This window comes from Trachemys scripta, chromosome 15 (genome assembly GCF_013100865.1).
Source record: "Trachemys scripta elegans isolate TJP31775 chromosome 15, CAS_Tse_1.0, whole genome shotgun sequence".
Lineage (NCBI taxonomy): Eukaryota > Metazoa > Chordata > Testudines > Emydidae > Trachemys > Trachemys scripta.
The window spans coordinates 19962361-19986799 of NC_048312.1; the positions used below are offsets into that span (position 1 = coordinate 19962361).

Here is a 24439-nt window from a genome sequence, read left to right on the forward strand (position 1 = left end):
CAAACCAATTAAAATACAGCTCGTATTGGTGCACAGCAGGCAATACAACAAACAAAAGATCCACATTTAACTTAGTCCCCTCATTTATTCAAAGCAGCTTTCTAGACACAGAATAAAGAGCCATTAATTTTCAATATTGAAGTGTGCCCGTATTTTAAGAGTGTGTGTAGGTGTTAGGTTCATTATCTCCTGAAAAGGCCTTTTCTGAGGGGGGCTTATCTGTATGGTTTTCCTGGGTCTTCCTCCATAGCCCTCTTGCTTCATGTGCTTAGGTGTATAGAACATTTCAGGTTGCAGACAGGGCCACTGACCTGGCTTAGGTCCAGGAGATCAAGACCTCTCAGTTTAAAACAAGTAGAGCTGAAAATACTGCTCTGATCCAGAAAGTTGATTAGTGTATTGAAAGAACTGCATGGGGGCCTCCTTAATCTTTTCTAGAAATCCTGTTTACCAATGTGGAATCTTCTAGATCTATTTTTACAAGTCATCAGTTTCCCTTACAGAGGTTCCCTATTTGAAGTTAATTTCCACTGGCTTCCTCCAGTTCTTTATAGTGCCAGTTCTATGTTCAATCTCCAAAGCCTCTATGTGATAGCATATTTGACTAAGATCACCTCATTCCAATTAAAAGAACAGGAGTACTTGTGGCACCTTAGAGACTAACAAATTTATTAGAGCACGGCTCTAACACGGCTGCTACTCTGAAACCTCTCATTCCAATTGTCACTTTGATTCTGCCCCTTCCCTTCCTTCCACGTTAACTAGGATATTATTTTAACACCTGATAGCTAATGAACTGATGGAATTGGTTACCCTATGCCTATTCAAAAGCATGGATTACAAAGCTTTCGGATGTCAAAGCATTGGTTTCTATGGCAGCTGTTAGCTGTTAAATCAGAAGTAAATGATTTTACAAACTGCCAATTAATAAAGGAATGCTTTGTTATGCAATATTTGTTTCTTGCTCTGGTGGTCTACCATTGTTTTCCTGGCACTAACCTAGCAAGTCCAGGTCCTTGGACCAGGGTAGGCTGACCAGACAGCAAGTGTGAAAAATCGGGATGGGGGTGCGGGGGGGTAATAGGAGCCTAAATAAGCAAAAGCCCCAAATATCGGGACTGTCCCTGTAAAATCGGGACATCTGGTCACCCTAGACCAGGATAATTTTCAATCCTTTTAGGGTATGTCTACACTGCCCTTGTTACAGTGCGGCCGTGGAAGCACTGTGACATGGGAGGTGTAGTCACGCTTTATCGCCGGGGGAAGAGCTCTCCCGGATAAAAAGTAACTACCCTGAATGAGGGGTGGTAGCTTTAGCACCAGGAGCCCCATAAAGAGCTGTCTATACTGGTGCTTTTCAGTGCTAAAATTTTTGTTGCTCAAGGGGGTGTTTTTTCACACCCCTGAACGACTAAGATTTTAGTGCTGAAAGTGGCAGTGTAAACCTTAGTTGAGGTTTTTTTCCCCTTTTCCCCTTATGCCATTGCAAAACAATATTTTTTTTCACTTTCTAAGCATATAAGTGAAGATAAAAAACAACATAATTGGGCCAAAGTAGTTACTGGTGTAACTTCACTGACCTTAATGAAGCAATGAATTTGGCCCTCCAAGTTTTAGGTTGCCACATTCTGGTGGGGAAAAAACAATAACCAACAAAAATAATAACAATAAAAAGTTCCCACAAGGATTTATTATTTCATTTGTGAACAAATGGTATCTGTAAAAGTTCATCTGATTAAAGAGATTACCATAACCAGTACAAAGATCATTTTTCTAGAAGTCTTCCACCTTGTTGACAAAGCCTGCAGTATAGTAATTCAGAAGCGGGAGTCAGATCACAGTTTCTAAGCCTGTTATGATGGCTGCATGCCCAGATGGGAGAAGGGTTCGAACCAACGTTCTTGCTGCTGTCACTGCTACAGCACTCACTCACTCTCACGGCGTGACAGCGGACTGACAACTGACACAGGGGACAGACACTAGGTTGTATCTTCCTGGCCATTAGATTTTATGCTGACAGGAGCATTACAGAGGAACAAGGAAGTGATTTCATGCTGAAAGTCTGAAGCAAAGGAGCTAGCCAAGCTAGATCTTTGGTGCTTCCTTTGTCCATGCTGTGGGTTAACAAGCGGCCCCTTCAAAGGACAAAAACCTCTGCCTTTTAATTGAAAAAAAGAAAGAAAGTTCTTTGGTTGCTTTCACACTGCTGCTTTGTGGTAAATAGAGAGAATGCAGAAGGCCTTTTGTACCGAACATTTAAGTTTCCAAATGTTTAAATATTGATTCAACGTATGTTATACCAAAGACATTAAAAAGTTTCTAAACAATTTCCCCAAGCCTTAATTTCCTTCCCGCCCTGAAAAAAAATCCTCAGGTCCTTAATCTTCACTTGAATTATCAAATTCCTCCCAGTCTGACACACTCATAACCTCAGAGGCAAAGTCTGGGTGATGCTGTAGTCGGTCTGGGTTCCATTCTGGAGTCCACCTCTCTGTCTCCATTAGAATAGCCCTAGGCAGAGTGAGGACACAGGCAGCCATCCCAGAAATATCATCCTCCAACTGGGGACCTTCCTCCCAGCAGTCTTTCTCAGCTTCATAAATATGGACATAGTCCATCCGGATCCCTCGATTGTGGGATCTGCCCCCCAAGACATAGATTCTATTGGCTAAGACAGCAATACCTGGCTCTCCGTGCCCTGCAGGTAGAGGGCACACATTTGCCCACTGATCAGTACTTGTGCTGTAGCAGGCAACCTGTAAGAATATAAAGAAATAAAAGAGGCAAGGCAACTTATTCCTTTAAGAAACATTAAAAATTTCTACATGGAATGGGTGTCTGCCATTGTGTACAATATTATTATTACATAGTTGTACAATATTATGACACAATGGGTATTATGTGTAAATGTCAAAGATCAATCCCAACATTGCTAACTTTTTCACTACTGATTCATTTTAGTAGAAATATCTAACAAATGTGTCTCAATTCTATGCCACCACAAATGCTAAAACGCAATTGCTCCCAATCAAGTGCTAAAACCTCCACCTTCCTCAAGACACTGTCTCTGAAACAGTTATGCATTTAGTACCAACGCACTTGACATATCAAAAAATCAAAAAGTGTGGGGATAGTGTAAAATTGAATTAAAATCAAAACTACTGAATGATAATTGGCTTAATTTCATATTATTCGTTTAAAAACATAACAATTCTTTTAGTTTTAATTAAGCTGCTGCAGAGTTTCTAGTCTGCCACACCAGAGTGCTACAGAATTTAGATTTGCCTTGCTGGAAAATACCCAGAGCGCTTAGTTGCTATTGCCAAGGCACTGCCCAGTTGAATGTCCACCACCGATTTTTTTTTAAATTAAAAGAAGCCAAAAGGACTAAGGCCTTGGCTACATTTGCGAGTTACAGCGCTGTAAAGGCTCCCCCCCAGTGCTGTAACTCACTCTCCGTCCACACTGGCAAGGCATTTGCAGCGCTGTATCTCCGTGGTTGCAGCATTGCACGTACTCCACCACTCCGAGAGGAATAGCAAGTATTGCGCTGCTGCTGCAGCGCTGCGGCACCAGTGTGGCCGCCCAATGCTCTGGGAATGGCCACCAGAATTATTCGGCAGTATCCCACAATGCCTGTTCTGGCCACTCTGGTCATCAGTTCAAAGTCTACTGCCCTGGCTCAGGTAACCAACCATGTGACACACCCTTTACATTCCCCGGGAATTTTAAAAATCCCCTTCCCGTTTGTTCAGCCCGGCGTGGGGTGGAGTGTTATCAGCGAATCTTTCCAGGTGACCATTCCTCCACGCGCCAAGCAAGCCCCAGCATGGAGCAATGGCAAGTTGCTGGACCTCATCAGTGTTTGGTGGGAAGAAGCTGTACAGTCCCAGCTACACTCCAGCCGTAGGAATTACGATACCTTCAGGAAGATATCAAAGGACATAATGGAAAGGGGCCATGACTGGGACGCCTTGCAGTGCAGGATTAAAGTGAGGGAGCTGCGGAGTGCCTACCGCAAAGCCCGCGACGCAAACGGCCGCTCGGGTGCTCCCCCCGCGACCTGCCGATTCTACAAAGAGCTGGATGCGATACTAGGGGTTAACCCCATCTCCCCTCCGAGCACCACCATGGACACTTCAGAGCCGATGGCGGGGGGAGGGGGAGAGGAGGAAGAGGAGGAAGAGGAGGAGGAAAACGGGAGTGATGGTGGTGGGCCGGATGGAGACACCCCGGAATCCCTGGAGCCATGCAGCCAGGAGCTCTTCTCGAGCCAGGAGGAAGGTAGCCAGTCGCAGCGGCCGGTACCTGGTGGAGGACAAACAGAAGAGCAGGTTCCCAGTAAGCGGGTTTTTTTTCCCCCGGGAAAGAATTTTTTTGGTGCGGGCTCTTTGGGAGAGGATGGTTAGGCATGCATGCCTAGATGCGGAATAGTGCGTTGATGTGGTTTATCACATCGCGGTAATCGGCCTTGGTAATCTCCTTGAATGTTCATCCAGAATGTGTGCAATGTGCTTGCACAAGTTAATCGGGAGAGCCACCGTGGTCCTTGTCCTTGCCAGGCTAACCTGTCCGCGCCACTGTGCCGCGAGGGGCGGGGGGACCATTGCTGCACACAGGCAAGCTGCATATGGGCCAGGGCAGAAGCCACATTGCAGTAGAAGACCCTCCCTTGCTTCCCAGGTCACCCTCAGCAGCGAGATATCGTCCAGGACTAACTCCTGTGGAAAATGTTGTGACAGTGTTCAGTGTAGGTGCCCCCTGAAGCTGCTGGCTCTCCCCAAGGCACAGAAACCCAGAGGACAGTGCAGCCCTGAAACAATCAGTCCCCCTTACTCACCATTTTGAGGCTTCCGTGGGATGTGTGCGCTCTGTTTCGGACGGGAAAATTATGCTATTGTGTAGACCCTGTGTGTTTTCTACTCCTTAAGTGTGGGGGGAATCATTACTCTGTCTGGTATAAACAATACTGCCTCTGTTAAACGTTGCATTTTGCCTATACAGCTGCATCAACCTTGAGACCTCAGCCAGCCCTCTTATCGCCTGCTCAGAGACTGCAAAAATTCAGGAAGAGACCGCAAAAAAGCAAAGACGACATGCTGCAAGAAATGATGCGGCAATCTATTAAAGAGAATGAGAAAGCACAGAACTGGAGGGAGAGAGAAAGCAGGATCCGCCAGGAAAACACAGCGCACCGGCGGCAAAGCACCGCGCACCGGAAGCAAAGCACTGATAGGCTCATAAGCATCCTGGAGCACCAAGCAGACGCTATCCAGGAGCTGGTAGCCATGCAGAAGGAGCAGTACCACAAACGCAAACGCCACCCTCCCCACCACAGCCCTTGTCCCAAAACTCTTTCCGTTGTGCCCCACTGTCACCTCCAACTCACTTTCCCCAACTTCCGTGTTCTTCACGCCACCCGCTGCCTCCAACACCAGTATCTTCACCACCCATTCCTGAAAACCACGACCCATACCCTCTGCAGTCAACCCCCATCACCATGCAGTATAGCTGTCCTGAAGTGCAGCACTCACTGCACAGCCCACCCGACAGGACATACGTGAATCTGTGATTGTACTGTTCCCCACTCCACCCCCTTGTTTCTTTTCAATAAATATTTTTTTTTTCTTTTCAATAAATGGATTCTTTGGCTTTGAAAACATTCTTTATTATTGCATAAAGTAAAAGACTCCTTAGCCCAGGAAATAAACAGGCACTGCAAGTCTGCTTAGCAAACACGGATTCCTAAAGATTGGAACTACTGCACTTCACTCCCGTGCAGGGCACCAGATATCACTGCTGGTTTTCAGCCTCAAATTGCTCCCTCAAGGCATCCGTAATCCTTGCAGCCCCGCGCTGGGCCCCTGTAATAGCCCTGCTCTCTGGCTGTGCAAATTCAGCCTCCAGGTGTTGAACCTCGGCGGTCCATGCCTGAGTGAAGCTTTCACCCTTCCCTTCACAAATATTATCGAGGGCGCAGCACGCGGATATAACCGCGGCGATGCTGTTTTCGGTCAAGTCCAGCTTCCCATACAGAGATCACCAGCAGGCCTTTAAACGGCCAAAGGCACACTCCACAGTCATTCGGCACCAGCTCAGCCTGTAGTTGAACCATTCCTTGCTGCTGTCAAGGCTCCCTGTGTAGGGTTTCATGAGCCATGGCATTAACGGATAAGCGGAATTCCAAGGATCTCAATTGGCATTTCAACTTCCCCTACCGTGATCTTCCGCTCTGGGAAAAAAGTCCCGGTCTGCATCTTCCTGAACAGCCAAGTGTTCCAAAAGATGCGTGCGTCATGCACCTTTCCAGGCCAGCCTATGTTAATGTCAATGAAACGCCCACGGTGATCCACAAGCGCCTGGAGAACCATAGAGAAATACCCCTTCCGATTAATGTACTCGGATCCTAGGTGGGGTGATGCCAGAATAGGAATGTGCGTCCCATCTATCGCCCCTCCATAGTTAGGGAACCCCATTTGTGCAAAGCCATCCACTATTTCCTGCACGTTACCCAGAGTCATGGTTCTTCTGAGTAGGATGCGATTAATGGCCTTGCAAACTTGCATCAACACGATTCCAACGGTCGACTTTCCCACTCCAAACTGGTTTGCGACCGACCGGTAGCTGTCTGGAGTTGCTAGCTTCCAGATTGCAATAGCCACCTGCTTCTCCACTGGCAGGGCAGCTCTCAATCTCGTGTCCTTGCGCCGCAGGATGGGGGCGAGCTCCTCACACAATCCCATGAAAGTGGCTTTTCTCATCCAAAAGTTCTGCAGCCACTGCTCGTCATCCCAGACTTCCATGACGATGTGATCCCACCACTCGGTGCTTGTTTCCCGAGCCCAGAAGCGGCGTTCCACGGTGCTGAGCAAGTCCGTGAATGCCACAAGCAATTTCGTGTCGTACGCGTTATGCGGCTCAATAGCATCGTCAGAGTCCTCACCCTCACTGTCACTTTGGATGTTAAGGAATAGTTCGACAGCCAAACGTGACATGCTGGCGAGACTTGTCAGCATACGCCTCAGCAGTTCGGACTCCATTTCCCGCAGACAGATCGCGTTGCACAGAAACCGTTGAAATATGGTGCCAAAGGTGGATGGAAACAAAGGGATTTCTGGGATGCGAAGCGATGCATCACGGGGCATTGGGACAGGACCCAGAATCCCCCGCACCCACGCCCCCTTCCCACAACCCACAGCGCCAGAATGGGAAAAGGTGCTCCGTGGGATAGCTGCCCATAATGCACCGCTCCAATAGCGCTGCAATTGCCGCAAATGTGGCCATGACAGTGAGCTGGGCAGCTGTCAGTGTGGACAGACTGCAGCGCTTTCCCTACTCAGCTGCATGAATTCAGGTTCAGGGCCGGCTCCAGCTTTTTTGCTGCCCCAAGCACGGCGAAGAGAGAGAGAGAGGGAAAAAAAAAAAAGACGCGATTGGCAGCACTTTGGCAGCTTCATTCTTCGGCGACAATTCGGCGGCTGGTCCTTCCCTCGGAGAGGGACCGAGGGACCTGCTGCCGAAGACCCAGACATGTCACCCCTTTCCATTGGATGCCCCAAGCACCTGCATGCTGCGCTAGTGCCTGGAGCCGGCCCTGGTCAGGTTTAACTCACAGCGCTGTACATCTGCAAGTGTAGCCAAGGCCTAAGAGTTTTAATGTTGGTGGAGTCAAGAGACTGCATGCAGGGGTGGGAGTAGTAAGTAAAGCACTGCAATGTTTGTCAGTTAGATGGAGGAGAGGCAGCCCAGTAGTTAGTGTGTGGCTGGTAGTTTTGTGTTTATGCTCAATGGGAGGAAGGTATGATGACACAATGCGAGTGTCACGTGTCCCGGCAGGAAATAGCCATTACATCATCTCACCTGGTGAACATCTCTCCTATAGCCAGAGTCATTGTTGCTACCTCCAATCACGTACAGCTTTCCCAGGAGTGCAGCCATCCCATGCCAGGCACGTCTGACTGGACCATCAGCTAAGCTGTCCCAGCGATCAGCCCCTGGATCATAACAGTGTAGTTCCTTCAAATAATCATCTCCTCTCCTCCCACATGTAATATACATCTTTCCATCCAATGCTGCTCCAGCATGTGCGTACACCTACACCATCACAAAAAAAGGCAAAGAGGGGAATAACAGGTTTCATTTTTTGTGTTTCCTCCAGCTTCAAGCACAGTAAGTAAGTATGGAATATAAATCTCCTGGCAATACATGACATCAGAGATGGTGTCTTCCTCTGATTACTTAGAAGCCAACATTTGGAAGGATTCTATGTACGCTATTGTTCCATAGGTGTGAGGATCAGTCCTTGAACTGAAATTAAGTAGAATTGCTCCTGAATTAGCACCTCTTCAATACCACTGCTTTCCTCCCTTGCCTTTTTTGAAGCCCTGTGTAGAAATTAAGTCTTACAGAAGTTTTAACAATGTTATCAGAAAGGCAGAATAGCCTAGTGGATAGAACTTGAGCAAGTCATAAGACCTGGGTTCTATTCCCAAACTGATTTGTTATTTGTGACCTCAGGCAAGTCGTCATTTCACCTCTCTGTGCCTCCATTCCCCATCTGTAAAATGGGAATAATACTTACGTGTTTGTAAAGTGACTTGAGGTTTTCAGATAAGAAGCATTGTGAAGTGGTTTTATTTTGTATTGTTAACCTGCTACAGTAGGATTCAGCATAATTTCTTGAAAAGGTTAATTAGAATTTTACTTCTCTTTCCTAGCCAAAATGGTCATCAAGAACTTTTGCATGAAGTTTTTATTTGTGTCCTCCTTGTTTTGTGACAGTCTGTTAGAGACCTAAAAATAGCACTTCTTGGCTGGTTAAGGATAAATACTATGTAAGCGGCTGTTCAGTGTCTTATCTCAAAAGAGTGCAGTGGTCTCAATTTAGTTCACCGAGAGCTGATGGCCACATCACATAAACCTCCACCATCGGCACCCTTGTTTGAGAGTCACATCACATAAGCCTCCACCACTGGCACCTTTGCGTGCAGTCTCAGAACAGTGGCCAACGACTGAATGGGCCATAGAGACTGACTTACCCTATCACCCTAGAGGTACTCCTTTCAGATCAGGGCTGAGATGGGGGAAGCTTGCACTACTGCTGCCCAAGCTGTATCCATTCTGGGAATAAACAGAGGCCTTCATTCTCCAAGGCTATGAATCAGGCACCTTTCACCAGCATAAAATTAAATGTTAAATTTTTTTGTAAACAAAGTTAACATTTACAGGGGGAAACTAGTAAGAAAACAGGAAGACAAGCACCTAATTTCAATGGGAGGTCATACGTACATTGTCCCTGGTACTCATACACTTAGGGATTTTTTCCCTCTCTGCCCATACCACTTTTGGGCTTGATCCTGAGACATATAGAGCACCTGCAACTTTGACTAAAACTGATGGGACTTGCAGGTTCTCAGTACCTCTCTGGATCAGATCCTACATTATTTAGGAACTACTTTTCTTTGGAAAGTATAATACAAACTTCCAACTTCTATGGAGCTGCCACTTCAGAACATACCTCTCAACCACTCACAGAAAGGTATACTGGCTTAATATTACACCCAAACTAACCTCTGTCATGCACATAGGACGTTTACCTTGATTATGTGCAAATGCAAAATTAGTGTCTCAATCTGATTTAATTTTTAAAGCCTAGCATTTTATATCAGTTAGAGAGAACATACCCATGACAAAGAAGCAGATCCAGTGATATTTTAAGCATCCTTCTTACTATTTTTTGTGCCATACACAGAAGCGACTGACAGCCACCAGAATTTTTGCAGATTGAGAGGTATGCTTGAGAAAAGTAGCAAAAAGCATTTAGGAAAGATGAAGGCAAACATTAAGGGAGCTTATTAGCGTTTCCTGGCATGTGCATTCCTTACCTCCTTCCTCAGCGGTGCCATGTATTCCCACGTGTTGGTTTTTGGATCATACCTCTCTACCTCCCTTAGGTCTTCATGATAGTCTCGCCCTGCGACAGCATATATATATTTGTCCACAACACAGACACAGAGGTCAGCATGCTCTTGCTGCAGGGACTGGATCTGGAACCATTTGTTGTGTCGTGGGTCGTACCTTGCAAAGGAATATGACCAAACTGGGTTACCAAACACAAATCCACCACAGAGTACTGAGACATGGACACGGTCATTGCTGGAACATGGGTTAGCACCACATAGATCTAGACCAGTGCCTTCTCTTTGGCCCAAATTCAGCTTCTCTGTAAGTAGGTGCAATTCACTAGAGTGAAATTTGGCCATTCATATCAAAATATATTTATCAGCTAAGTTTTTATTCTATTTTGAAGAAGAATGCATTAGCAAATATAATCATGTTGTACACGTCTACTGTTTCCAGTATCCTTTGCACCACTGCCAGTCTACATACCATCAACCTTGTTGGTTTGCAATGATTCCACAATGTGAAAATTGGCTAATAATAGCACAAAGATTGTACCTGGGAATTCGAGAGGCCAGGAAGGGCATGAACATTTGGAGCTTCTTTGATTTGTTCCAGTATCTGCTGGTAAGAAGGTACTTGGACACTCTGCACCTCATATTCTTCATAGTAGTATGAATATAATGTAATTATGACAATTATGATGCACCTTGTACAGAATGTGTCATGTGAGGTCTCATTGGAAAAGTTATGATTTGCTGAATTCGATTATCCTATTTGGAGTCATGTATCATTTTTGTATCTGGAGTTATGAATATTGACTTTGTATCTGTATTTCAAATGTGGTTACACCTGGGTGACATCCACTAGGCAAGATGCTTCCAGTCTAGACAGCTGATTGTGAAGGGCCCATTCAAGGTAATGGTCCAATAAGGAAAACAATAGGCTTTGGGAGAAGCTTATCCTGCACCTGGTGAGCCTTCCCAAAAAATGCTCCAGACAGCGTATGGAGAAGGGCTGCTATGACTCAGCAAGGCATGCAAGGGCATATGATCAGACCACATGATAATGAACTCCATTTTGGTACCTGTATTCTTCCACAAACTGGGCCGGGAACTTAGCTTGGAACAAAGAGTTCCTACCATATGGAAAGGCTATAAAAGATGGGGAGTGACATCACTTCTGGGCCTCACTCCCTACACAAGAGCACACCTGATGAACAAAGATTAAAATGGGAGAAGTACTGGTCCCAGGTTAAAGGGATTTCTAGCTTGTGTATGGCAACTTGCTGGACTACTTGTATATTGCTGATTCAAATCCTATCTAGTATATTGGGCTTAGTTTGTGTTTTTGTTTAATTTCCTAGGTAACCAGCTTTAATTTGTTATCACTTAAAATCTATCTTTCTGTAGTTAATAAACTTGTTTTATGTTTTATCATAACCCGTGGGTTTCTGAGTGAAGTGTTTGGGAAAATCTCAGCTTGGTTAACACAGGATTGTTGCCTATCTTCCCCACAGCAAGGGTGGAGTGAACTCTATTAATGAGCTTGCACTATACAGATCCCAGTGCAGTGCAAGACAGTATAATTCTGGGTTTATACTCCAGTAGGAGTGAAAGGCTGGGGAGCTAAGAAATTGGCTGGTGCTTATATAATTGATCCTTGAGTAGCTTAGATAAAGCGTTCAGGTAACTCAGTTGGGTGTGTGGCAATTGCGTTGGGGGATAACAGTCCCTGGAGAGGCTGGCTGCGTATCAGCAGAGCAATGTGAGAAAGGCCAACCTAGTTGAATTGTTAGGGGACACAGAGGTTCCAACGGCTTCAAGACTGCACCCCGGGGGGATGACAATCTATCACAGGTACTTCAACCTTTTCAACTTTAGCTTTCACCCCCAAATATCAATTCCAGATAAAATATGGAAATCTTCATTACAGGAGCAGCCTGAATGCAATCGCAGGAACTTAAATTAATCTTGCATATGACAAACATAAGAACAACTGGACTAAAACCTATTAAAAAAAAAAAAATCACTAGTTTGCAGACAAAAGGATGTTGTCAGACACAGGGCTTGTAATACACCTGTTTAACCACGTAACGGGCATTAAAATCTAGAAAAAAGCCTGATCTCAATGGAACTTAAAAAAACCTCCAAAACTGTTACCAGGCTCAACTGTAATTTTTTAACTTAAAATTTAAGACTTTTTTTTTTTACATCATTATTTAGTTGTGATTCAATCTTGGGAAGTAGCAGGATGCTCATTAATGGCATTCCACACACCAATTCAAAATAATCAACCGATGGTACAATTGTGTTTGAAGTGTTTCATAGCTGTGCTCCTTAAATCACTTGCCTTTTATATCAGATTTGCATACACTACAACTTTGAATTTTTGATTATCCTAATTCACTGCTGCAGACCATCATTCTGACATTTCCCCTCTGTCTAAGAAGGGAGGAAGAGTTCTCTCTTCAGAAACAGTTAACGAGTTTCCATTCCTGCCCTATTCAGGCAAACACATAAGACTTCATACTTACATACAGTAGCACATCTGACTTCAAAGTGCTATACAAACATTAACCTAATTAAGCCTCACAACGACCCTACAGGGTGGTAAATATTATTCCCATTTTACAGATGAGAGAAGGTAAGAAAATCAACCGAGGTAACAGAGGGAGTTTGTGTCAGAGTCAAGATCAGCACACAGGAGTTCCTGGCTCCCAGTCCCGTGCTCAGAACTCAAGAATATTTTACAACAACTCAACAGAGCTGTTGTGTAATGTTGCTACATTTGCTTTCCCCTTTGTGGTTGATTAGCAAATGAAGCATGCACAAACAGAAAGCTTCCTCCTTTAGAATCAGGTTGGTCTTCCTTAGTCCTTGCACTTTCTTTCAATGAGGTCTCAGTACAATTCCCAACTTTTCTGGCCAGCTATCATGTGCACTGCAAAAGTGACTGCCCGACTCAGGGAATAGTAATTGGCTGGTAAAAAATAATGGTGGCAGAAGTAGTCTCCTCTTACCTCCAACACCTGGACTCTGCTCGAAAACCTCGTACGTTGTTATCTCCCCCAATCAAGTATACAAAGTTGTTGAAAACAGCGATTCCTTGGTTGGACATTCTGGGGGCTAATGCAGCAGTAAAGTGCCTCCACTCTCCCAATAGGGGGTTCAAGTACTTGGCTTGGTCGCTGAGGGCTGTGGATGGAGTAGAATGCATCCCTCCAAAGCCCACTACACAGTGGAACTCTGATCTCACCTGTGTCTGTGAGCTTTGAAGCATGGGCTGAAGACATTCATTCTTGTGGTACATTAGTGCATCGGCTACAGTCTCTCTTAATGGACATGGGCTTAATTTGTCATGGAGCCTTTGCAGGATCTGGAGCTCCATCAGGGGGAAGCGGACTGTTTCCAGTAGCTTAGGAGGCTCCATCAGTGAGACCTGATCTGTCTCTACCTGTTCTAGGGTGTAATGGTACAGAAGCGCTCCTTCATAAACCTCATTCTCACAGTTGACCTCCAAGAGGTTGCTGCTCAGTAGGGAGTAGACCTTCTCCAGGGGTAGCTGGCGGTATATCTCTGTCTTTGAGAAAGCTACAAAGTTCTTGAGAATGTAGGAGTCCAGCTGCTCACTCAACTGATTCAAGTCAAAGAGGTCCGCTAATTTGTATACATCCAGGATGTTCTCTTCATCCACCCAGGACATGAGAAAATCACAACAGAACTTAATGACTTCTGGAATCTACAAGAAACAAAGCAGATTTTTTTTTTTTACTGAAATAAACAAATCTTGTCTTACACTGGAGAGACCAGATTCATAAGAGTATGGAAGACCCAAGCTGAGGAAGTTGTAATAAATTGCAGGGAACACCTGTCACCAAGAAGGCTGACAGTGGTCTCTGGCTGTTATCAGTACTGGCTGGAAATAAAAACTGATAGATTAATTGAGTACTGTTGACCATGGCTTTCACCAAAGATGACGTGAATATGATCCACTGTGGGTTTGTAGATGAACAGAATATAGTTCTTCTGTTTCCAGACAGATTAACCGGTATGCAAAAGGCACAACAGGATAGTAAGCTGAGCTGTATCATTCAAATGCAGAAGAAACCTTTTGCAAGGAAATCTAATGTATTTTACATACTTTACTGAGTACAGTATGACATTGCTTCTGGACACCAGGAGATAGCAGAAAAGTTCTTTGCTATACATGACAAACTTCTGTTGACTCCACAAAGGTTAATAAGAGTAAATGTCTAGTGAGTATGTAATCTAATACCACAGCATGTATAGTGTGGGAAATAAAAGAAGCAAAAACTGTCTTGATGGCAAAACAAGAGCCACTGTACTTGTAGCAACTGGGATCACAGTTCCATCCATAGTGGGTCTGTGAATCAGCCTTTATACTGCAGATGGGAGCCTGAGAGGCTGCAGCACCAATATAGTTTCAGAAGAAGGAAGTTAGGTCTTTAATGTAGATCATAATGTAGGAACTCTTAACAGAATCTCCCTTGGGGAGTCACTAAGCAGGTAAGGGGTTACTGAGCACATCAGGGAAGTCAACCACTATAAAAGAGTCACACACTGGATAAAATGGTGAAAAATTATAAATAAACACATAAAACTACTTATATAAACAACACATCCATCCAAACCCAGTTTATACACATCTCTAGCTATTTACAAAGCCCTGGCCTACACTACAAACTTACGTTGGTTTAACTACGTCACTCAGGAATGTGGAAAATCCACATGCCTGAGCATCACACCTAACCTCCAGTGTAGACAGTGCTATGTTAACGGGAGGGCGGGTGGAGAAGCATCTTCACTAAGTGCTGCAGCTGCACCACTGCAAGTGCAGACAAGCCCTTACTCCACAGTTTAGGGCACTCAGAAAAAAGTTTTAGTCAAATCCACATATATAGACAGAAAAGCCCCTGCCCTTTACTCCCCCTCTATTGTGTTTATTCACCTCTTCAACCTCTCCCATTTATTCCCGAGTGTCCCCATTCCTTATTGGTCCCATTTTTCCCTGTGTCTTCTTGCTCCATCTCCCAATCCCTCACCTGAAGTTGGCAGGCAGCAGTTAGCGTTTCTTGCACATTGTTCAGGCTGAGTTCCAGTTCAGAGGTGTATATGAAGTTCAGGATTTTACACATAGCATTGAAGGAGACTCCATGAATACGAATCTCTTCCTGTTCCATCTCTCTTAGACCACCAGCAAACATTCCTCTGTAGAAAGAAAAAGGTACACGCTACACTGGAGATGTACCAAAGCTATGTACAGTTCAACCCAGCTTAGCCATATTGTTCTGGGGACATCCAAAATACTCAGTCAGATGGCTAACTGGACAGATAGCTTTGCAAAGCCTCCATGCCTTTTCCCAAATCCAGTACTCCAGGAAATATGCTGGGCTATACAGTTTTGGAACTGGAAACCCAGAACACAGCCTTTTCAGAATGCAGTAAAGAGACACCACCTAGCTGGCTCTGAAAATCCAGAAGGCATAGTTAAGCTTTGGTTAACCAGTGCTTATCTGTACACATATTCTCCCTGTGCATCCTTGCATTAGTTTAACCTTATAAATTGCTTCCCCATTAAGCACTGGGAGCCCCGTAAAACATAAAACCCTCCCTCATTGAAATAATTAAAATAAATAATTAAATACATTAAGTAAAAGCAAATAAGAAAGCATAAAGACTCCTGCATCCCCCACTGGGATCATTGTCTTTAAAGATTTTAGTGTTCATGTTATAAGCCCTTGTTTTTAAAGAAGTTTAAAATAGCCATTGAAGTGTGCTAGCCTAGCAACAGTGCTTTATTGCTACAAAGGACCCATCGATTCAGATGCTATTGTGTTCTCTTCCAGAAAGGGCTGGGGTGATAGAGAAGTGAATGCACTCAGTTCGAAGGTGAACAAGCCCATTAAATGTCTACATTGCAGGTCTGACAGACTCTGAAACATGTTTAAGCCCAATTCCCCCTACCATCCACACAAAGCCCTCAGGCATGTGTCTCTATGAGGGAAGGGACAGCTCAGTGGTTTGAGCATTGGCCTGCTAAACCCAGGGTTGTGAGTTCAATCCTTGAGGGGGCCACTTAGGGATCTGGGGCAAAATCAGTACTTGGTCCTGCTAGTGAAGGCAGGGGGCTGGACTCGTGACCTTTCGGAGTCCCTTCCAGTTCTATGAGAGATATATATATATATATATATATGGACATAGTTCTATGTTCTCAGCACATGCGTTTTATGGCGAATACAGGTATAAGCTCTTGTTTCACTGTATCACACATCTCTGCCCTCCCTCTTTGCGACAAAGACACAGCTAAGGGTTCATGTGGGATAGCATTGATGGACTATCTCAATAATTCCTGGTGTGTGTGTGTTCTGGCCTAATTCCCAAGTTCCTACTCACCTCCCATGCACCATAAGCAACCCCAATTTCCAGAAATCAGAACATCAGAAATCTGTCAATACAGTGACTGTGTGGACAAGCCATGGGGCATTCATAAGCAAGCTTGACAAGCACAGCTCCGCAGGCATGAATGGCTGGACACAGGTACACTATGCAGTGTAGACATACCCTTAGCTGCTAGGAAGGGAAAGGAGTGCTTCACATCATTCAACTGCAACCTACCCCAAAGCAGTGTCGATGGGGTCCTAAGGAAGTCCCATGCAATCCTTGTCTAGAAAGATGATGGCTGTTACATCAGGCTTTGTGGGTTGAAGAAGTAGGAGTTGTTTGAAGTAGACAGAATCTTCAAGTGCACCATCAGGAATGCAAAGAAACCAATTTGCTCTAAACGTGCTCAGAGCTGAAATCTGGGAGTGTGTTTTGGATCAGTGTGATATTACTCCAAATGAGATTGGTTAAAAAGAATGACTTGTCCCACTTTTGGGTGCCACTCACTAGAACTAATGTGGTTTTGGAACTGAAAAGTTGCGGGACATTAAATCTATGATGTGAGATGTGACTTTTCAGTTTTTAATTTTTAGGAACTAAGGGCTGCTGCAACTCCCCTTAAAATCAATAGAAAGACTCCCATTGACTACATCAGGAGTTGGATTGTCCCTCCCAAGTTACATCAACAGCACTTAGGACCATTACTTCCCACAACATGTTTTATAACTTGCTATGTATTATGAAATTACTGTAATGGGCCAAATCTTGTTGATGCCAATAGAACTTTAACAGCTCTGTAGAATGCAGTGTCGTACTTCTAACGAATGGGGCACGTATAAAACAGGCACCGCTATGTCCTCCAATTATTATGGGTTCTGAGTGAAATGGAGGCACCTGGAAGCAAAACTAAATGTGGAATAATGCGAGATTAGCTTTATTTTTAAAGTCATACAAAAGAAAAATGAACAGGGACAAATTAAATATTTTAAATGCATTCAACTCATCTTAAGGGTCTGATTTTAAATGCACAAGGATAAGGATACTCCAAGATACGGCTGAATTTCTATTTCTTTCATTCCTCCATGGATAGGCCTCCAGACTGCAATGGGCAGGCATTAAAGTGTTGTGAATAAAGCATGGTATGCCACATAGTACAACTTGGGAAAGGACGGGGAATCCGAGGGGAAGAAAGATTGAAGTCCATCCACAATTCAGAATTTTTTTTCTTGTTTGAGTCATATTGAGAAAGATGTTGGTTACAGATTCACAGTGACACTGGACTCACCTGAAATAGTCACATGATGCAGCTAGAAGTATCCGATGAGCTTCGATAGGTTTCCCTTCCACTACCAGGACTACATCAAAAAGGATGCCACTATCTCGGAGAGCTACCAGGCCACTGAGTAAGGACTGGGAGTGCTCTGCACTGCGGTAAGTGTTGCTGGTGCACTGCTGGAGGGAGGGCTCCAGGGGAGTCTTGCATGGCTGAGTCAGCTCCTGATCCTCTGCCATCACAAGCAGAAATGCTCAGTACCTTACAGCCACCAGTTATAGCCAGATGAATTCTGTGAGACAAGAAAAATAGCAAAAGTTTGTGTTTGCTGATTAACAGCATTTTAACTTATCACAGTCAGCAAAACACACCAACCCTTAAGTACAATGGAGAGACCTTAAAATGCGGTTTTACCCGAATGAGATTATTTTGGATTTACACCAAGAGCAGAGTTTGGAGCAAAATGTCGCTTTCATTTACCAAATTCCCAGCTGCACAGTGTTCTTAGATACCTTTGCTGTAACAGAAGCTGCAAATTGAGTCCCCATCTTTAGTTTACCAGGGTAAATCAAAGGACTTGTTTTGTTGTATTTTTTCCTTGTCTGCTTTTTTACATCAGCTGAGCACATTTCCACAAATGCCCCTTCTTGGCCCAGGGCTAAGTTCCCTACACGCACGGCTAATCAAGGAAAGGAAGGAAGTAAGGCGATTGGAGACTATATTGGCCTTTTACAACTTTGGCTATGAATTTTCAGTGCTGTGAGAGCACGCTTTTGCTGTCGAAATTGGCACTGTTTTTCTAGAAGGTTACTAAAGTGGGAATATAAAGACAACTTTCAGGAAGAATTGAACTTCTAAACAATTCCCAGTCTCTAGAATCAGTGGAACATTTAAAAGGAAGAAATCTCCATGATACAATATTGTCTAAACTACATTACTCCCACAGCTCTACATTTTACCTATATAGTATTTACTGCAAAATTATGCTGAGAAAATTTGAAAGCTGCAAATTGGGATGTGCAGGGCTGTGGCAGGCGGAGAAGGAGGTGACTTTCCCCAGCTCCAGGGCTGCAGTTGCCGAGGAGAGATGGCCCTCCTTCCCAGTCTCAGCTCTGTGGCTCGGGTGGCAGGGGAGAGACCCCCCTCCATCCCAGCCCCAGCGGGGAAGAGAGGGCACATCCATCGCATTAGAAAGGGAAGACTACAGATATTCAAATATGAATTGTGTGCTTTTATTTGTAGAACAAAAAAAACTTTAATTATTATTAAGGTTTTTTTTTTTTTAATATAGCGCTATTATCCAAAGCGCTTTACAATAGTTAGCTAATGGTACAAACAGCATTTGGAAAGATCATTAAGTGGTCTGCTGAGACCCACAGCAATTTTCAAGTGGTCTGCGAAAAAAAAGTTTCAGAACCACTGCTATAGATCATGGGAAAAATCTTGGCTCCACTGAAGTTAATGGCAAAACTCCCACTGAATTTACTAGTGTTTACCATCCACGTCGCAAGGTACACAGTCCAGATAACGCAGGATATCATAGTTAACAACCCTATTGCATGACTGCTTTGTCAGGACTTAGTGATGAAACTATAGTGGCCCTTGGGACTACTAGCTACATTAGTTTTGGAGCTAGAAACTCAAAATCAGAACAGCACATGGTCAGCAGTCTGGCTAAAGAATCTTCTTTGCATTTAGAACAATGGAATCCAGTCTCTGCTCTACCAATAGAGAGCACTATAGGCATCCGAAGAAGTGGGTTGTAGCCCACAAAACCTTATGCTCAAATAAATGTGTTAGTCTCTAAGGTGCCACAAGGACTCCTGTTCTGTTTGCGGATACAGACTAACCCAGCTGCTACTCTGAAACAGGTAGGACTGAGATTTGACTTTTCAATGAGATTCCCTTCTATATACTCTACAAAGAAAACAAACCACCACCTGTAGCAGTGGTTATCAAAGCCCCAGTCAACTGACTAGGGTGTGGGGCTTGCACTACATGGCCAAAGACAGCACCGTAGACATTCCCACCTGGGCTGGAGTCTGGGCTCCTAGCAGGTGTCAGAGTCCAGGTTCCAGCCCAAACTGTGGCTTTGCTTTTCATGGCACCTGAAGGACAATGTTGATTGCTCATTCACCTTTAACCTCTATGCCTTTATCCTAATTGTCGTTGTAACGATACTTCTAAAGCTGTGGGAACAGCACTGCAGAAGACTTTATGTTTCCTGTGGTGAATTAAAAGCGTTCTCAGACTCACTAATGTCAATAATAGAAATGGCTTTAAGTGGTCATTTATTTGATCCTTGTTCCCACAGGCAAGACTAGAGCGAACCAGTACCGCTATTGGCTCCCATCAACGCTTTGAGCACGTCTCAACTCTAGGAAAATAAGCAGCTGTGTTACACGCCAGCAGAATGGAGCTGACAAGGAAATAGCACAAGGACAGCTGCACACCAGTTATTCAGGTCTCGCTTCCTCACCACAAAACACACCCAGATGTCTCTCCGTGGCAGTCCCTTCTCCAGCAAAGGGTGAGGAGGGCTGCAGGGTGAGTGGGGAAGCACCAGAAGACGTGGGGCTAAAATATCGGGGGGGATTCCGTGTACTGGACAGCAGGCTTGCGAGTCAGTTACTCCGGTGTCGGGGGGCAGCACACCGCGGTGGGGGCCCCGTGCAAGGGCGCCCTCGGGGGGGGGTCTCCCTATCGGTGGGGGCAGGGCAGCAGCTCAGTCAGGGGGTGCTAGTTGTCAGGAGGCCCCCACCCCCCACGGCGGGGGCCTTGGAGCCAGCCCCCCAGAGCAGTCACCCCCCCTCCCCGAATCCCGCCTGGAAACCCGGGGAGGGCAGAGGGCGCCCCACCTGGACCCAGCCCTGCGGTCACCTACCGGCAGCGGCGCCCGGCCCCAGCCTCGCGACAGCCCCGCCGCCTTCTTCCAGGGTCATCTTCGCACAACCATAGAGTCAGGCCGGAGCGCACTTCCCACGTGACTGAACAGAGGGCTACGCCCACAAGCCCTTCTTAAAGGGGCCCTCACCAATTGCCTCTCTCTGGCTGGCTGGGTTGTAGATCTGCCGGCTTGTAGATCTATCCGGACATCTCTCGTGTCTTTCGGATAGGCGTCTGGCACATTTGCTCTGGTTAATGCAGTGTCCCCGTTCCATCCAAAAATGCACTTAATCTTAAAAGTGCTGCCAGTGCTAATAGATCAATGACCAGCAAAAGAGAGAAATGTGGATGACTTCTCCAAAATCAAGCATGATGCAGTGTAACCACATCTACATGCACCATAACCCACTTCTTTTCCTCCAGAAGAGATTTATTACCGGTAACTTATTTGTAAAGGGAGGAAAAGGGTGCAGTGAGTCACAGAAATCTTCCTAGTACAAAACTATCAGTCCCTTGGCTCTGATAAACATTAACTTGCCAGCTGTATAATGTATTTTATCTTCCTGCTCTATATTTTTCAGAGTATTTTTCACTATAAACATATTAGCATGCTGTTGTCCTCCATCCACAGCTTTCATAGCTTCTCCCTCTGTTCTACAAGTGACTAGGTCCACCACATTTTCACAGATGAATGATATGTGTGGCTGCTTATTTCAGAAAATCCACCACTGTGCACTGATGTGCAATTATAGGAGTGGATTTATTGAGACTGAGGTCATCTACATCGCTAAGGGATTCTCTATATGGGAGGTTTACTACACACTAATTTTAGTTTGGGCACATTGTTTAAAATGACCTTGGTACACACAATGCAATTCTTAAAGCATACTAACTTGCCAGTTAATACATAGCATAGAATTTACTTTGAAAGTTAATTAATTGCTTGTTTGTGTTTAATCATATTGTTTAATCATGCTAGCCTGGCACAGTGGTTCTCAACCTTTCCAGACTACTGTACCCCTTTCAGGAGTCTGATTTGTCTTGCGTACCCCCACGTTTCACCTCACTTAAAAACTACTTGCTTACAAAATCAGACATAAAAATACAAAAGTGTCACAGCACACTATTACTGAAAAATTGCTTACTTTCTCATTTTGTCTGTATGAAATTTTAGTTTGTACTGACTTTGCTAGTGCTTTTTATGTAGGCTGTTGTAAAACTAGGTAAATATCTAGATGAGTTGATGTACCCCTGGAAGACCTCTGTATACCCCCAGGGATACACAGACCTCTGGTTGAGAGCCATTGGGTTGGCAGTCATCCAACTTGTATCCCACTGCCCACACTGCTTTCCATGACACCAGAATCTATCAACTCTGTATAGTCTTAATTATTGTAATCATCTCCTGTCTGACCTCCCATTTCTAGTCTGCTCAAAACGCTACTACTTATGTCCTTTGAACACTTTCATTATCTTCCTTCCTTTTACAGCATCATATCAAGTTAGGCACAACTCCCTTAGTCTCCTGTGAAAACCTCACTCCTTAGCTATAATTCTATGATTCTAAGTTCCTCATAAAAAGTCTATACTCATCACACTTTTCAGGATCAGTCCCTTAGTCTGAATGTAAGTAATTGCCACATAATTGAGAGATAAAATAGCTTATTAAGAAAGTAACATCAGTAGAACATGAGAGAAACCCCTTACCAAATGAGGGAAATGGTAGCTTGTGTATAGGGGTTTATAGTGCTAAGAAACTGGCACTTAGGAACATATAAGCACACAGCCTTGCTCTGCCCCTTCTCTCCCCCTGAGAAACCACAGCTGCTGCTGGACTAGAGCAACCCACCTACATGCCTGAATTGAGACACTCCAGTGCTGCACTCAGCAGAGAGTGGAGTAATACTCACAGTCTCACAAAGGTGTGCTAACCAGTTTCACCTGTGTGGGTTTTTTTGACTGCCTGATCACTTGTATTAATGTTTATCTCACTGTCTGAAATTTCTCAAGCCCTAGACACTACAGTGACTGGTCCTATCCACATGTGTCTTACTCCTAAATGTGCTGCTGTTGCTAAGTGAACAACCAGCAAAGTGAGAACAATTTGGTTGACATTTCCCTTATCAAATATGCTCCGAGGTGTGCCACGTCCCACTCTACTGCCTCAGAGATTAATTCTACAGTGTCTTATTTGAGCCAGAGAAATCTCATAACCTCGTACCTCTAACTTGCCTGCCCAGGGAATGTATTTTCATGTCCTTTTCCACATCTTTCTGTGTATTATAATTACAAACGTATTAACAAGCTGTTTTCTGCAGCTATAGCTCTGAAAGCTTTGTATGCTTCCCCTTTGTAATATGCAGGTGCCCATACTTGCCACATTACCACAAGTGCAACATGCATGGCTGCTTGTCTCAGAATATTTGCCATTGTACCTTGGTGTCAGAGTACAATGAGTCTACTGAGACTGGGATGATTGCTCCCCACACTTTAAATTGGCTCTAAATTTCATCCTGATTCTGTTTGAATCAACTGGAACTTGCATAACTAGGTTTTTACTATGAAAAGTACGTGGAACCTGAACTATAGAAATACCACTGATTGCTGCTCCATAGGAATGTTTCTTAATTGTTAGGTCATCCTTTGGTTCTTTCCTTATGCTTCCATTTTCAGTTTTCCATTTAAATGAATTATAGATGTAAAAGTCATATGAAGAAAATAATTTCAATTAACCTGAAGAATTTCCTTCTCTTTAAATCTTTCTGAGGGGCACCTGGTGTGTCTCCATCTAGCCTTAATTTCTGTAACTGGCTTGTCTGGCTTCCATGTCTTTCACCTCTTCCTCCTGTAGTCGGTTTAAAAAAATGAGGCTGCCCAAAGTAAACTTCCCATCCCATCACTCCATCAGTGTTTCTTTAATCTTTTCATTAGCTACCTGTCTCTTACAACATCCTATTAATTTTTTTTCCTCATCTACATAAAGTCCGTCATAATCTTGCCTCATATAGTAAACCTCTGCTCCATTTTGCCTGCTCCTGATGCCTTTACTAGATTTATTACTTTATTCCTCTGACTTTTCCCATTCTTGATCTATGAAGCAAGGAGGCAAATATGTAGTGCTGTCTAATGCACAAAGTAAACAAACAAAAAAAGAAATGTTCCCCTCTAATCTAGTAGTTATAGGAATCATAAGCTCTGGTTCTGCAAGCACTTATACATATGCTAAATGTATGGAGATGAGTAAGAGGTGATGTTACTTGGAACTAAAAACCTGATCCCGTGCTTAACTTTAAGCCTGTGTGTAGTTCCAGTGAATTTGGTGACACTACTCATGTGCTTAGTTAAGCACAGGGGCCTATAGTAGGTACAAAATTGTCAAACAGAATAGTCTCCTATTATTATTTTTGTAAATGAAGGCTTTAATTCTGAAGCCATTTAGGAGGCCAGCAGCAAAGTGGCAGGACATGACAATGCCCTACACAGCTTCACTCTGGCTATTGGGAAAGAAAATATTGAATAGATGGACTTGACTTAATGTATTCGTGCAGGCTGCTCTGTCTGGGCAAACCCTTACATCGATGTGAAGCCCCGCTGAAGTCAATGGAGCGCTGCATACCTGCAGGACGGGAGCTTCGTGGAGTCGCTTGTAGGGCTAAGGCCCAAACCTCTCTTGCTCTTGAGGGATTGAAGACAAAATAAAATTCTCCTAGGAAACTGCGCATCGCTCAACTCCCAGGGCCTCGGATGGGGCTGCCTCACTGCGGGACCAAGGCCGCACTGGGGCCATGGGCTCTAAGCAGCCTCCCTTCCGGCCTAATGCTGCTGAGCAACCGGGACCGTACTGCCCGGAGCCCGCCTACCTCTGAGCCTGGCCCACACACAGAACTACATCTCCCACCACGCATCGGGGGGGCCCATGTGAATGTGGAAGCAGCGGGACTACGTTTCCCAACATGCATCGGGGGAAGAACGGTTA

General features: G+C 44.5%; 1 protein-coding gene across 5 annotated transcripts; it reads right to left on the reverse strand.

The window, feature by feature from the left end:
• Window positions 1-1662: 1662 nt before the first annotated feature.
• On the reverse strand, window positions 1663-24337 carry KLHL22 (kelch like family member 22). Of its 5 annotated transcripts, XM_034790746.1 has the most exons (8): window positions 20462-20608; window positions 17590-17869; window positions 14966-15131; window positions 12923-13641; window positions 9885-10077; window positions 7861-8094; window positions 2684-2756; window positions 1663-2158 (listed from the first exon to the last, which is right to left on the reverse strand). In XM_034790746.1, exons 2-8 carry the CDS (start codon window positions 17814-17816, stop codon window positions 1980-1982), a joined length of 1791 nt encoding a protein of 596 aa, XP_034646637.1. In that variant the 5' UTR covers window positions 17817-17869; window positions 20462-20608; the 3' UTR covers window positions 1663-1979. The 5 variants fall into 5 exon arrangements, with proteins under 5 accessions (XP_034646637.1, XP_034646636.1, XP_034646635.1 ...); XM_034790745.1 differs by lacking the exon at window positions 20462-20608 and adding an exon at window positions 24080-24337 and having other exon boundaries at window positions 2015-2756; XM_034790744.1 differs by having other exon boundaries at window positions 2015-2756.
• Window positions 24338-24439: the final 102 nt, after the last annotated feature.

Coding starts and splice junctions, on each gene's coding strand:
- KLHL22 (XM_034790745.1), bottom strand. CDS start 17,816: ATGGCAGAGGATCAGGAGCTGACTCAGCCATGCAAGACTCCCCTGGAG. Junction 10,078..12,922: donor GCAGAGTCCAGGTGTTGGAG/GTAAGAGGAGAC, acceptor TTCCTTTGCAAG/GTACGACCCACGACACAACA. Junction 8,095..9,884: donor TGGCACCGCTGAGGAAGGAG/GTAAGGAATGCA, acceptor GTGATGGTGTAG/GTGTACGCACATGCTGGAGC.